Genomic DNA, 12,611 nt, shown 5'->3' on the forward strand with positions numbered 1-12,611 from the left:
GAGTGATATGGCAAAAAATGCGAGTTTAAATGCTAACAAAGATGAAAAAATAAATGGATAGATAAAATGGATTTTCTGTAAGTTGGAGGACCAAAAAGACTTTATACTTTAAAATTAATATATATATATTTTTAGCTTATGTTCTACTTGTAATTAATTGATTATTATGCCGTTGAAGAAAAATTAACTTATTCTTTCGGTATAAGATTTTCTATATCTACTCATATTAAGTTTCGATGATTTTAAAATTGAGTCGGATTAAATTTAAAATAGGAATAAATTACCCATAATAGCAAATCTCTAAATGGAAGATATCTTCTTTGTATATATTTTTTCTTTTTTAAAAAATAAAGGCATAATGATAAATTAAGCCTTTAATATTTATTTTTTATTAATTTAGTCTTTATTATTTTTTAACTTAAATTTAGCCCACAACATTTTAAACAAAGTCAAATTTGACCATTAACCTCTTAAAGAGAATTAAATTGTTATTTTTTTAACAAAAAAATCTTATTAAAATGTTAAATTTTTAAACACGAAAGCTCGCATGACAATCTACGTGTACTTCATATTTTTATTTATGAATTTTTATAATTTTATGAAATTAAATTTATTTTATTTTTGAATATTTTATAATTTTTAAATTATTTGTTAACGTGATATATAAGATAAATAGTGTTATATTAGCATGAAATGCTACCATGCATGTTGGTCATGCCGATATTGCTAAAAAATTAATATTTTAGTGGGCATTTTCATTAGAGAAAAGTAATTGGACTCTTTTTGAAAAGTTGAATGCCAAATTTAGCTCAACAAAAAAAAAGAGCCAAATTGACAAAAAATCTAAACATTAAAGGCTAAATTTATCATTATGCCAAAAATGAAATAGAATATAACACACGCATACATAAGTGTGTTTAAATATGTGATATTGAAGTTGTTGCAATAACAACAATATAAACCTAGTAAATCAACCACAATAGGATAAGTTTAAGAGTGATATCAGTTCGGTTCAATCAAATTTTTTAGAATTTTTTAACCGTCCATCATAATTTGGTTCAATTCTCTATTTTTTCTATTGATTTTTTATTTTGAAATTTAGACTTATTTTTATAAATGAGCTTTGTTTTATGGCTTTTGAATATTATTTGACAAAATGTAAAGGTATTTTTCATAAATATTTCTTTAAAAAAAACAAAATTTGAAGAACTTTTAAATTATTTTCATTATTTTGAATATAAAATTTTTATTTATATCTTAAAAAATCAAGATTAATTAAATATTAAATAAAAAACAAAATTTGGTTCGATTTCAAGTAACTGTAATTTTTAAACTTATATTTCATAAATCATCCAAAAACCTCGATTCGAGTTGATTTTCGAATTTTTTTGCCACCTAATTTATTTTGCACCTATTGTAAGATTTTTTAACTTCATAATGGATTACCATAGATCTTATTTTTTAAATTATTAATCGAAATATTATTTTAATCTCAATTAGAGAAAAATTAATGTATCCTTAATTATTTTTTATTATTGACCACTAATTGTTTTTCTTTTATTATTATTTTTTATTGTTTTTACTTTATTTTTGTATTTTTAAATTTAAAATAATAATAAAGTAACCTATCATTATCAAAACAATTTATTAATTCATCAACTTAATAGCTTTTAAATTATTAATTTCATCAATTTGATTTAAAAATATTAATTCACCTGCCTCCTCATCCTTCCATTCAACTTTCTCTGTAAATTGGCGTTAAGAATTGCCTCAGCATTGCCTTCTACTTCTTGTGTAAAGTTAAACAAAATAACCAAAGAACCCAGCATTGGTTATAATGGACCTATTTCAGGTTTAGGCCCAAACCAGTTTTCTTCTTCTTTCTCATTAATATTTTTTTTTGTTAAACTACGTGGGATGTCCCTGTATTATATGGACTAAATCAAATTAGTCCATCTATTATTACATAGATCAATTTAATCCCTATCTTAAAAAGTTTAAATTTGTAGCAAATTTAATATTTACTATAAAAATATCTTGAAATTTATTTTTATCAGTTGAACTTCAATTCCAAACAATATATTTCATTTGCATAACTATAAAAACGTTGAAAGATACCTTTAAAAATATCAAATTTTTATTATTTTTAGAGGGTCAAAAGTAAAGTTTTACCTTAATTATTTTAAAATTTTAAAAAAATTTAAGGGTCTAAATGAAATATTTTCCATTTGGGGGCAGGGAAGGGAAATGCCACAGCAGCTACGAATCTCTCTGTAATTACATGTTTTTTTTTTCCTTCGCTATTTTGATAATGGTTTCCCCCTATGCGCGCATACTCTGCCTTACTTATTCTTGCCCCATTTCTTTTTCCCTTTACAAAATTAATTTGTTTATATCAAATATAATCTCTACAAATATTATAATTTCAATCAAAAGTTATTATTATTTCAACCGTATTAAAATTACACAAAAAATTTACTAAAAAATTGCACGGATTTAGTAAATGGTAATCAATTAATTTTACGTATTCATTAAGCAATTATAATATTGCTATTTACATTTTATGAAAAAAAAAGTCTTTTATACTATAAACAAAATTCAGATCAATTTGGATCTAAGGTATATTTTTTTATTAGTTAATGAATACTGATCAACCGTACTGATCATTGAATCACCGTTTGAAGCTCATTAGCGAAACTTTAGAAAAGAAAAAAGCTCACTATTATAAACTTTAAAAAGTTACAAAATATCATTTAATTATTCGAAAGTTTTTATTTAATTCATTAAGTTGTTGAAATCATTGTTGTATGATCTTTTCTGTTCTAATCGCCTACACCAATCGAAACCTCTAATTCATTTTCTTTTCTATAGTTTTTTTTTTCTTCAGAAAATAACTTTGAACATCATGAATCTATGAACCAAGATCCAAACAGTTTTTTTATCCGATCTCTAATCATCAGATCGACTTGGATCTAAAATATATTTTTCTACTAGTTGATAGGTATTAATCCATTGTACCGATTGCTGAATCACTACTTAGAACTCATTAGCCAAACTTTAAAATTATCATCAGAGATATTAAAATTAAAATAAATTTATAAATAGTCAATAATTATATTCTATACCATACACTAACAAAATATTTTTATAGAACTAGTTGAGTTTTATTATGTATTTATTAAATTATTATCAAAATCAAAATTATATAATTTATATAATAACAACAAATATTTATTAGGAATGGTGATTAAGGTTTCTGTTGACCTAAATAATACGAATTAATAAACGAACATAAATATTGAAAAAGATCTGGTCCTGTACCCAGGAAATCTAGTAATCGTGACAATTTTGCCACCGCTATTGGTTTCGGTTTCTTCCAAATTACGAATCGAAAAAGATCCGGGCCCGCCGGACATTAGTTTCGCCACCGTTGTCGGTTTCGGTTTCTTCCAATTTACAAATATAAATATCGGTAAGTATCTGGTCCAGTACGAAATTTAGTAATACCAACAGTCTCCCAAACTCTGTTGTTGCATTCTCGAAAAGGTTGGTCTAAAAACGACTTTCCCATCAACAAGCAAATTCCTTAATAAGAAAAAAGAGATTAAATTTGTTGACAATGGCAGTAAGCAACAAACATCATCTTGAATTCTTTAAACTACCCACCTCCATGCACATCTTCGTTCGGATATTCGTTTTCTGAATCCCGAATCCCTATACAAACATAACGCCAGTTGTAAGCCCTAATAAATGACAACACCATGTAAACCCTAATAAATGAGAAATGAAATTACCTGAAAGTTCATGAGCCATCTTCTTAGAAATAAAAGCACGAAACCCAGTATACCACGATGTTGCACTAGAAACAGCGTATATTCTCTTTTTCGCTTCCTCTTCACTACAAACAAAAAAGAAAAATAAAACCCATTTCTCAAATTCCAGGAAAAAAAAACCCAAAATTGAAGGAATTAGAAACCTGCCGACAACAGAAGCGAGAGTTTTAACGTAGAGATCGATCTCTTCGCCTAAGGAAGGTTCTTGGTCTTCCGGGAATTGGAAAGGGATAACCCAAAGATCATCATCACGTCCAACTGCGAAGTGGGTATTTGAAAGGGCAGGTAGAATTTGCTGTCTACGAAGGACTTTCCCATCAACAAACATATCCCCTGAGAGAAAAGAGATTAAATTTGTTGACAATGGCAACTTCAATAGCTATAAGCAAAAAAAAAAATCATCTTTAAACTACCCACCTTCAAAAAAACTATCTTCGTCATCCAAATACTCAATTGATAAAACCCAGCGTACACGAGGTAACCCTATGGAAACATAATGTCAATTGTATGAAAAAGATTGATTTTAGAACAAAGTGGATGCCTCATCAATTATGAGTTCAAAAACACTCACAAAAACAACTGGGGAAAACCGTATAAACCCTAATAAATTAGTATAGAAAGTAATCACGTCGGGAGGTTTAAAACCCTAAAACAGCTAAGAAAACATCACACACTTTTTTTTTCTTTCTTTCTGAAAAACCGTTGTTTCAGAAAACACAATTCTTCTTCCAATCACACTAGAAAAAGGGAAAATCATGTAAAACCTAAACCCTAATAAATGAGAAATGAAATTACCTCTAAGTTCATAAATCAAATCCTTTGAGAAAAAAGCACGAAACCCAGTGTACAGCGTTGTACAAACAGAGTATATTCTCTTTTTCGCTTCCTCTTCACTATAAGATCAGAACAAACAAAAAAGAAAAATAAAGCCCAATTCTCAAACTCCCGGAAAAAAAAGCCCAAATTTAATGAAATTTGAAGGAATAATTATTATTTAAAAACCTGCCGACTACAGAAGCGAGGGTTTTAACATAGGTATCGATCATTTCTTCTTTCAAAGGTTGTGGGCGTTCTGGGAATTCCAAAATGATAAGCCAATGTTCATAATCAACGCCATCTAGGAAAGCCGCTGGTGATCGGGAAAGGTCGCTCGAAGTCGAGTAGCCGGACCCGGATGTCTTGGTTCGGGTCAGGATTTTGGTTGCTTCGGGGATAAAAACTGGGGTTTTGTTGAGGAGAGTAGCAGTGAGGCGAGAACGGAAAGGAAAGGAGGAAGAAGAAGAAGAAGAAGTGAGGGCGCGGCTTAAAAGGGTTGATAGACATCGTCGGGCATTGACAAAAGCCATTTTCCGGCAACGCTGGTTCTCTCTGATAATAAGCTTCGTTTCTTGGACACTCCCAGATTGAGATTGTAATAAAGACCACCGGTTCACCGATTAGTTGTCTCCTTCTGTTCATCTAATTTATTAGCATAATATCATTTCATATTATTTCTTCGATCTAATTTATTAATACAATATTTTATCATATCATATCTTTCTTTATTTATGTATTTAATTTTAAAATTTGAATGTAATCTCATTCAATTCGTATTAATTTTTTTATATAAAGTTAATATTATTTAAAAGTTAATAAAAATATACACTCAAAATAAATTTGGACAAATAGATATCAAAATTATCTTAATTTAAACACAAATTTATCCAATTTCATATGGATAGATGCAAAAATATAAAATTTATGATTTTTTTTTAAAAGAATACTGTTTAGTATTATATAAAGTAGAAGTCCAAAGACAATATCAAGGAGAAAACCCAACAAACACGCCACCATTTCACCAAAATGGTAAGAGACGTGCCTCTCTACCGCCGTTGACTCAGCCCATTGCTATGAACAACCTGCAAAAAAAAAAAAAGAACACAGAGCAAAGAATAGCATAAACACAGAAGCAGAAAAGCAGGAATAGCAGAAATAAAAAGGAGAAAGCAAAAAAAAAAAACAAAAACTAATACCATGTAATCTATTTGGCTATAAAAGCCGAAACCATTGTAACAAAATAAAAAAGAGAAATCAAATACAAAAAAAATATTATATCTTTTAATATTATTAAACATACACATTTAATTATTTTTATTTAGTGATATAATAAATTATTAATACAATTCTATTTTAATAATTAATTTTAAAAATAATAATTCTAAATAATTTTCTTCACATATTATTGAAAATATTCAATATTAATATATATAGTAATAATAAATATTTATTACAAATATAAATATATTAATAATAAATATTTTTTAGTATAAAGGTTAAAATATGTCATAAGTCTATATACTCTTCACAAATTTGTAATTTAGTCACTGTATTTTTATTTTCAAGGATTTAATCCCTCTATTTTTCATATTTGAAGATTAAGTCCAATTGTTGATATTGTTCAATTTTTTTGGTTAATTTTGTTGATGTCACATTTTTAAATAAAAAAATACTCACTTGGTAGTCATATAATTAAAAAATGACGTTGTAATGAATATAAATTTAACAAAATATTTTTAATATATGCAAATACAATGTAAAATATAAAATTATAGATGTAAAGTAAACACAATTAGAAAACGAAAATATAATAAAATCTCAAATGTAAGTTTTATGAAATATTTGTAAGAAATCTATCAAATAATATAAAATATTTTACATATATTCATCCAAACAACAGAAAATATTTAACTTTTTTATGAAAGTAAGCCATTTTCTAAAAATAATTTAATCCATTTTCTAAAAATAATTTTCCGGAAGTCAATTTCAATGAAACAAACAGAGCCTAAGTATTTTTAGTTGATGATTTGATTTTTTATTGTAAAAATTCAACTCGACTCGAACTCGAAATTCAAAATTTGTTATTCGAGTTGACTCGAATAATTCGAATAACTTGATTCAGTTAACTCGAAATTAAAAAAAATCGATTTTTTTTAATCGAATCGAATTTTGTTCACCCCTAGTTAGATGTAACCATAGTAATAAGCGTGGAGATAAATTATTGTAAAAATTCAATTCAACTCGAACTCGAAATCCGAAATTTCTTATTCGAGTTGACTCAAATAATTCGAATAACTTGATTCGATTAGCTCGAAATTTAATTTTTTTCGTTTTTTTCGAATCGAATTGAATTTTGTTCACCTCTAGTTAGATGTAATATCATAGTAATAAGCGTGGAGATTAAATTGATTATTTAAGATACTAGATTAAAATTTCTATATAATTGAATTTATAATTTATTTTAAAATTAAAAAAAACTATTAGTAATTAAAAAAAATTATTAGTAAAGAGGGTATATAGATATAGCAAAAGAAAAAGAGAAGGCATTTGTGGCATGTTAGTGTTGAAGCAATGTAGTGTTATTGTTGGCTATTAGGCATCATGTTGTCCTTTTTGGTGAATGAGCACTACGCAAGGGGTTGTTTTTTTGGGTTAAATTATGCTGTTGGTCCTAATTCTTACATAGAGTTTGAGATTTAAAGTCAATCTTCCTACTTTTTCAATTTAAAATTTTTAATTAGTAGTTTCTATTAAAACTTATCAATTTATATGTTAATTTATTTGCAATGTCATATGAAGACAGCATAACGAAAGTTTGAAAAAAAAAACTTATAATTTTAATGCTTGGAGTAAGATTTTAAATTAAAAAATAAAAAGAAATTAAATCCTTTTTAATTTTCTAAATACATAAATTAAATCTCAAATATAAGAAGAGTCAAAGTGTAATTTTACCTTGACTAATTTAAAATTTTAAAAAAAAATTAAGGACTTAAAGACAATATTTTCCATTTTGGGGCTAGACTAAGACACTGCCTTACTTATCCTCTCCCCCCTTCTTTCCTGTGTGTCTGATAACTGACTCTGTTTTGCTCCCTACGACCCTGTGCTGCTCCCTACTTCACCTTGATATCGCGATCACAGCTTCATCCCATGCCTGTGCAATTGTACTCAAACAAAGGACATTCTACGCACCAAAAACAATTTCCGCAGAGGACTTGATACAGTTTGGAAAATCAGCATGAAATATTTACTTGAAAAGGCAAGTATCTCTAACGCCATTGTTTAGCAGACAATTGCTGCTCCTTCTTCACCTTTGTTTACCTATGCTACCTACCTTCTTTGCTTTTTGTCCTTAATGCTCCTTTTCATTCTTTTTCATTTTATATCTGATATTAGAGTCTTTTGTAAGGGGAGGAAGAAGTCTAAACGCAGCATGTCGTTAAGGAACCAGAGGAAAGTGGATGTGAAAGTGTTTGTTGTTTGTAAGGGGAGGAAAAAGTCTAAGCGCAGCGTTAGATGAACAGTACACCATGGGATGAGAGATTGCTGGAGATTACATAATAATAATAACTTAATAATCAAAAGAAATTACATTATATAAACAAAAACGTTTTATACAGGGATTTAAATTGCGGTCGCGGTCGCGTTTTCGGTCGCGTCGCGTTTGTCGCGGTCGCGGACATAACGGACGCTATTGCGGTCACTGCGGGTATCGCGGGTTTCGGCAGTAACGGTTTCGGACGGTGCCGTTACCGCTATATAACGGCCGCTATTTCGGTAACGGATCGCTATTTAAATCCCTGGTTCTATATGTTCTTTAACGATTCTGCTATACATGCAGATTACATAATTTCTTATATCTAACTCTTTTTTTTCCTATTTTATTGCATATATCACGAGTTACCACGTTAAATTTAATGCGTTGCTGCTTCATCCTGACGATCATAGCTTCAGCCCTGCAAAGCATCCGCTGCTCGTAAAATGCCTCAAGCAATATGTTGTAGGTGTAAAGATTAGGCTCGATGCCTTTCTTCAGCATTCCAGAGAAGACAACGAGTCCTTCCTTTAGCATTCCTTGCTTACAGAATGCATTAATGACAGTGTTATAGGTGACAACATTAGGATGAGGGCCATTTTCTTCCAACTCCTTAAGCATCTTAACAGCTGCATCCAAATCCCCAATGATACTATACCCCTTTTATTATGATACTGTAAGTATTTATAGTGGGAACTATACCAGTTTCATCCATTTCAGCAAATAATTTAACAGCCTCGTTAACTTTTCTTTCTATGCATAACCCATCCATCACAGTAGAAAAACTAAAAACAGTGGGTTGAAATCTTGTTTTTATCAGTTTGCCCCAAACAGATAAAGCAGAATTAAGTTTACCAAGCTTACAGTATGAGTCAATCCACTTGTTGAAAGTAGCGGTATTTCGCTTGAAGCCCCAACTTTCCATTTTCCCACAGAGAAAAACAACTGTGGTAAGGTGGTTCTCCTTAGCAGATGCCGCTAACATTTGATTGAACTGAAAGGTTGTTTTGAGGTCAGGATATGGGTTATTAACTATCTTGTTTGAAGTTTCAAAAACATCAAAAGCTTTTGTAGTAATGCTTTTGATTGAACGAAATCAAAAAGGCTTTGCCATTGCAAGAGAAGAAAGAAAAACAGGGGCTGTGACTGTGATAAGCAGAGAAAGAAAAACAAGGATCGATGAAGAAGAAAGAAGCGGTACAGCATGTATATATATAGTCCGACTTAAGAAACAAAGGTGAAATTGCTTCTTTAGTCCATTAAACTCTTGAACCCGTTGGGGACAGTTTTTCATTTCAATCATTTCGAGATAAAAGTTTAAATGGTAAATTTCCAGTTTTCATCCCTCTACTATAATCACATTTAGGATTTAATCTTTATATTTTGATTTTTAATTTAACATAATAATTTGGATCCCTACTTTTTAAAATGACATTAGTTAATTCAAATAGTTATATTATCTTCCAATATTTGGGTTAAAATGCATACATAAATTGTTCTTAAAAAAACTCTTTTCTAATATGATAAGTCAAATTATATAACAATGGTTATCAAAAAAAAAAATTGTATAACAATGGTTAAATAGTAATTTTGGTCCTTATACTATATTTGATACATCAACTTTTATAATTTAAAGCCTTCCTCACATTACACACGACCATCTCTCTCTCCCTCTCTCTCTCATTATAACATAATGGTTAAATTTCAATTCTTATCCCTCATTTTTTCTAAAGATTATATAACAATCGTCAAATTACAATTTTGATCTTATACTAAGCTCAAATTTGAGATTTTAATCTCTATACTTTGATTTTTTACATAATGTGATGCACTAATTATTTCAGTGTTATTAGTTAGCCTAAACACTTTATTTTAATTAAAATGCTCATATGAATTTTAATAATTTTTAACATCGTTAAAATTATTTGTAAATTTAAGTCCATTGTAAATATCATTTTTTTTTCACATGGATACCGAGCGAGTTTCTTTCTTTCTTTTTTTTCTTTTTAATTTCAAAATGTCAATTAGTAGATTTAATAGAAGAGTTCTTATTGTAATAATTAAACCCGATTTTTAAATTTAGAAAGTAAAGAAATTAAATTCTTAAAAATAAAAATAGGTAATTGATTTCCTAACATATAAAAAATACAATAACTTAGTAATTTTTTAACCGAATTAATTCCGAATTAACTTATGACATTAAATCAATCAAAAATTTAAATAATAGTATAAATATATAATATTTTAAAATATATATACAAATACAATAAAAACACTTTAATCTGCAGCACATGTAAATGAATATCATTGGGTTTTAAACTTTTTTTTTTTTTAAGAAAAATAGAATCGAAATGAGAGAAGAAATTGGTGTACCCTATTGGCATTCCTAATTATGTATGGGCATTTGCAAGTCTCAAATGTTTTGGTGTTCTTTATCTAACTGCCCAAATTTGCATGGGCCCATAAAGAATAAACCAAAATAATAGGTCCAAATAACAGTTCATTACAACCCAAATTTTTTAAACAAGCCCAAACCCTAAACAATCCAAAACTAAAACATATTTAACCCAAACTAAAACAAGCCCAAAATTGAATATTTTCAGCAAAAGAAAAAAGGGTCAAAAACCCTAGCAGCCTTGCTCCGCTTCCCACGTGCCTTGCCAGCACGTTCAACGCCCAAAGCCTAACCACCCCTGGCTCGTTTGTGGCTCTTGCACCAGAATAGCCGAAGTAGCCCCCGTTGACTCCTAGCGGCCCTACGAAAGAGAACCAAAAGCAGCAGAAAAATAACAAAAGTAACAGTAACAAAAAAGCAAAAACATATTATATTTGTAACACTTTCGGCTATAAAAGCACGAAAGACCAATGTATTCAGGGGGATTTTTTCAATAATAATAAAATAGAGTTCAAAAATTTAAAAAAGGTGATTCTTTTTGTATTTCATTCTTTATTTTTGTAAATAAACAAAGAAAACAAAAAAAAGATCGAAACCTACCTTCTTCACTGTATCTCGCCAACATCGAAGCTTCTATCCATTCGCAAAAGCCATGAGAGACCTTTAGGGTTTCATTTCGGGCTTTGTCGAAAAAATACGACAGGGCGAAGGGTGGAGAAGGGCGTCGATTGAATGGTTTTACTTCTTTTTTTTCTATTTTCTATTTTTCTTTTTAGGCTTTTGCCTTTAGATCTAGGTTTAGGCTTAAAAAGGGTAAAAAAAAAGGCCTCTTTTCGTTTTCTCTGGCCATCGTGGACAGCGGCACCGTCGCCGGCGACCGGATGCTAGGCTTCAGCCAGAGAGAAAATGAGAGAGAGAAAGCCTTTTTTTTCTAAAACATGGATAAATGAATTTTTTTGTCAAAATATATAAGTCGACTCCCATTTTTTCATTTTTTCAAAATATATAAGTCAGTTCTTTTTTTAAAAAAATGGTTTCGACACTTTACATATCCTTAACTTCATGGGCAATTAGGGACTACAACTTGGCGAGGTGGCCCGATTGATAGAGATTAGGTCCATTTTGGATGGTTTAGAGTGGGACCATTATGCATTATTAAATTCTCAAAGTCCCACATTCAAATTTGTTGAGCTGAACATTTTAAATATAATATGACATAAAATATACGAGGGAGCACCAAAAAAAATTATAATAAGAAAATTCATTTATATAAATTAGGAAATCACAAATTTAAAGTGAAAAGATTAAAATATCTTCAAATATATTATTTACTTTAATTATAGAAGGATATTCTCGTAATTTTCTAACAGAATTGATACAGAAATTTTAGTATAAATAATTATTTACCTATTATTTTCACCATATTATTTTTAGAAAATAATTTTTATTTTTTAAAATTAAAAAAAAGTCTCGTAAATAGAAATAAAAAATTATTTTTAATAATAAAAATATAAAAAACATAATTGGTAACTAGTTTTCTCCAACTCATCTAAAGTTAAAAACATTTATTTATTTTTATTATCTTTTTTCACTTTTACAAAACACAATGAAAACAATTTTTTATTATTTTCTAATTTTCATATATTTAATTTTTTCAAAAATTATTTTTAAAAATTTCAACTAAACACATTTTCTTCAAAATTTTCTATTTTCCAAAATAAAAAAATAAAAAAATAACTTCAATTTCCTTAAACCAAACACAACCTAAATTTCTAATTAAAAACAACAAAACAAAATGTAAGTGAATGGTCGGTATATATATTTTGACATGTGACTTGTGAGCCAACTAAAAAAGCATAAAGCATTTATTTGTTTTTATTCTATTTCAATTTTAAAATGTTTTATAATCATTTTTATTTATATTTTTATAAATTTATAAATATTAAAAATCTTACATGGATAGTTTGTATATTAATTTGACTATTTTGAAAAATAAAAATTTTATTCTAATATTATTTATTTAATTTTTAAA

At 28.5% G+C, this 12,611-nt stretch overlaps 2 protein-coding genes and 1 long non-coding RNA gene across 6 annotated transcripts; all 3 read right to left on the reverse strand.

The window, feature by feature from the left end:
* Positions 1 to 3,217: 3,217 nt before the first annotated feature.
* On the reverse strand, positions 3,218 to 5,358 carry LOC121212639 (multiple organellar RNA editing factor 3, mitochondrial). Of its 4 annotated transcripts, none has more exons than XM_041085812.1 (7): positions 4,836 to 5,358; positions 4,629 to 4,726; positions 4,251 to 4,316; positions 3,981 to 4,166; positions 3,795 to 3,898; positions 3,667 to 3,714; positions 3,218 to 3,585 (listed from the first exon to the last, which is right to left on the reverse strand). In XM_041085812.1, the coding sequence occupies exons 1-7, from the start codon at positions 5,177 to 5,179 to the stop codon at positions 3,571 to 3,573; spliced, it is 861 nt and encodes a 286-aa protein (XP_040941746.1). In that variant the 5' UTR covers positions 5,180 to 5,358; the 3' UTR covers positions 3,218 to 3,570. The 4 variants fall into 4 exon arrangements, with proteins under 4 accessions (XP_040941746.1, XP_040941743.1, XP_040941744.1 ...); XM_041085809.1 differs by having other exon boundaries at positions 3,977 to 4,166; XM_041085810.1 differs by lacking the exon at positions 4,251 to 4,316 and having other exon boundaries at positions 3,977 to 4,166.
* A 337-nt stretch (positions 5,359 to 5,695) lies between these two features.
* LOC121212365 (pentatricopeptide repeat-containing protein At1g63130, mitochondrial-like) lies at positions 5,696 to 9,169 on the reverse strand. Its single transcript, XM_041084841.1, has 3 exons — positions 8,887 to 9,169; positions 8,554 to 8,813; positions 5,696 to 5,731 (listed from the first exon to the last, which is right to left on the reverse strand). Exons 1-3 carry the CDS (start codon positions 9,167 to 9,169, stop codon positions 5,696 to 5,698), a joined length of 579 nt encoding a protein of 192 aa, XP_040940775.1.
* Positions 9,170 to 10,536: 1,367 nt separating this feature from the next.
* Positions 10,537 to 11,620, reverse strand: LOC121212640 (uncharacterized). Its single transcript, XR_005907909.1, has 2 exons — positions 11,180 to 11,620; positions 10,537 to 10,940 (listed from the first exon to the last, which is right to left on the reverse strand). It is a non-coding gene; the product is annotated as an uncharacterized lncRNA (long non-coding RNA).
* Between the last annotated feature and the right edge of the window lie 991 nt (positions 11,621 to 12,611).

This window comes from Gossypium hirsutum, chromosome A13, assembly GCF_007990345.1.
Source record: "Gossypium hirsutum isolate 1008001.06 chromosome A13, Gossypium_hirsutum_v2.1, whole genome shotgun sequence".
In the NCBI taxonomy this organism is placed as follows: domain Eukaryota; kingdom Viridiplantae; phylum Streptophyta; class Magnoliopsida; order Malvales; family Malvaceae; genus Gossypium; species Gossypium hirsutum.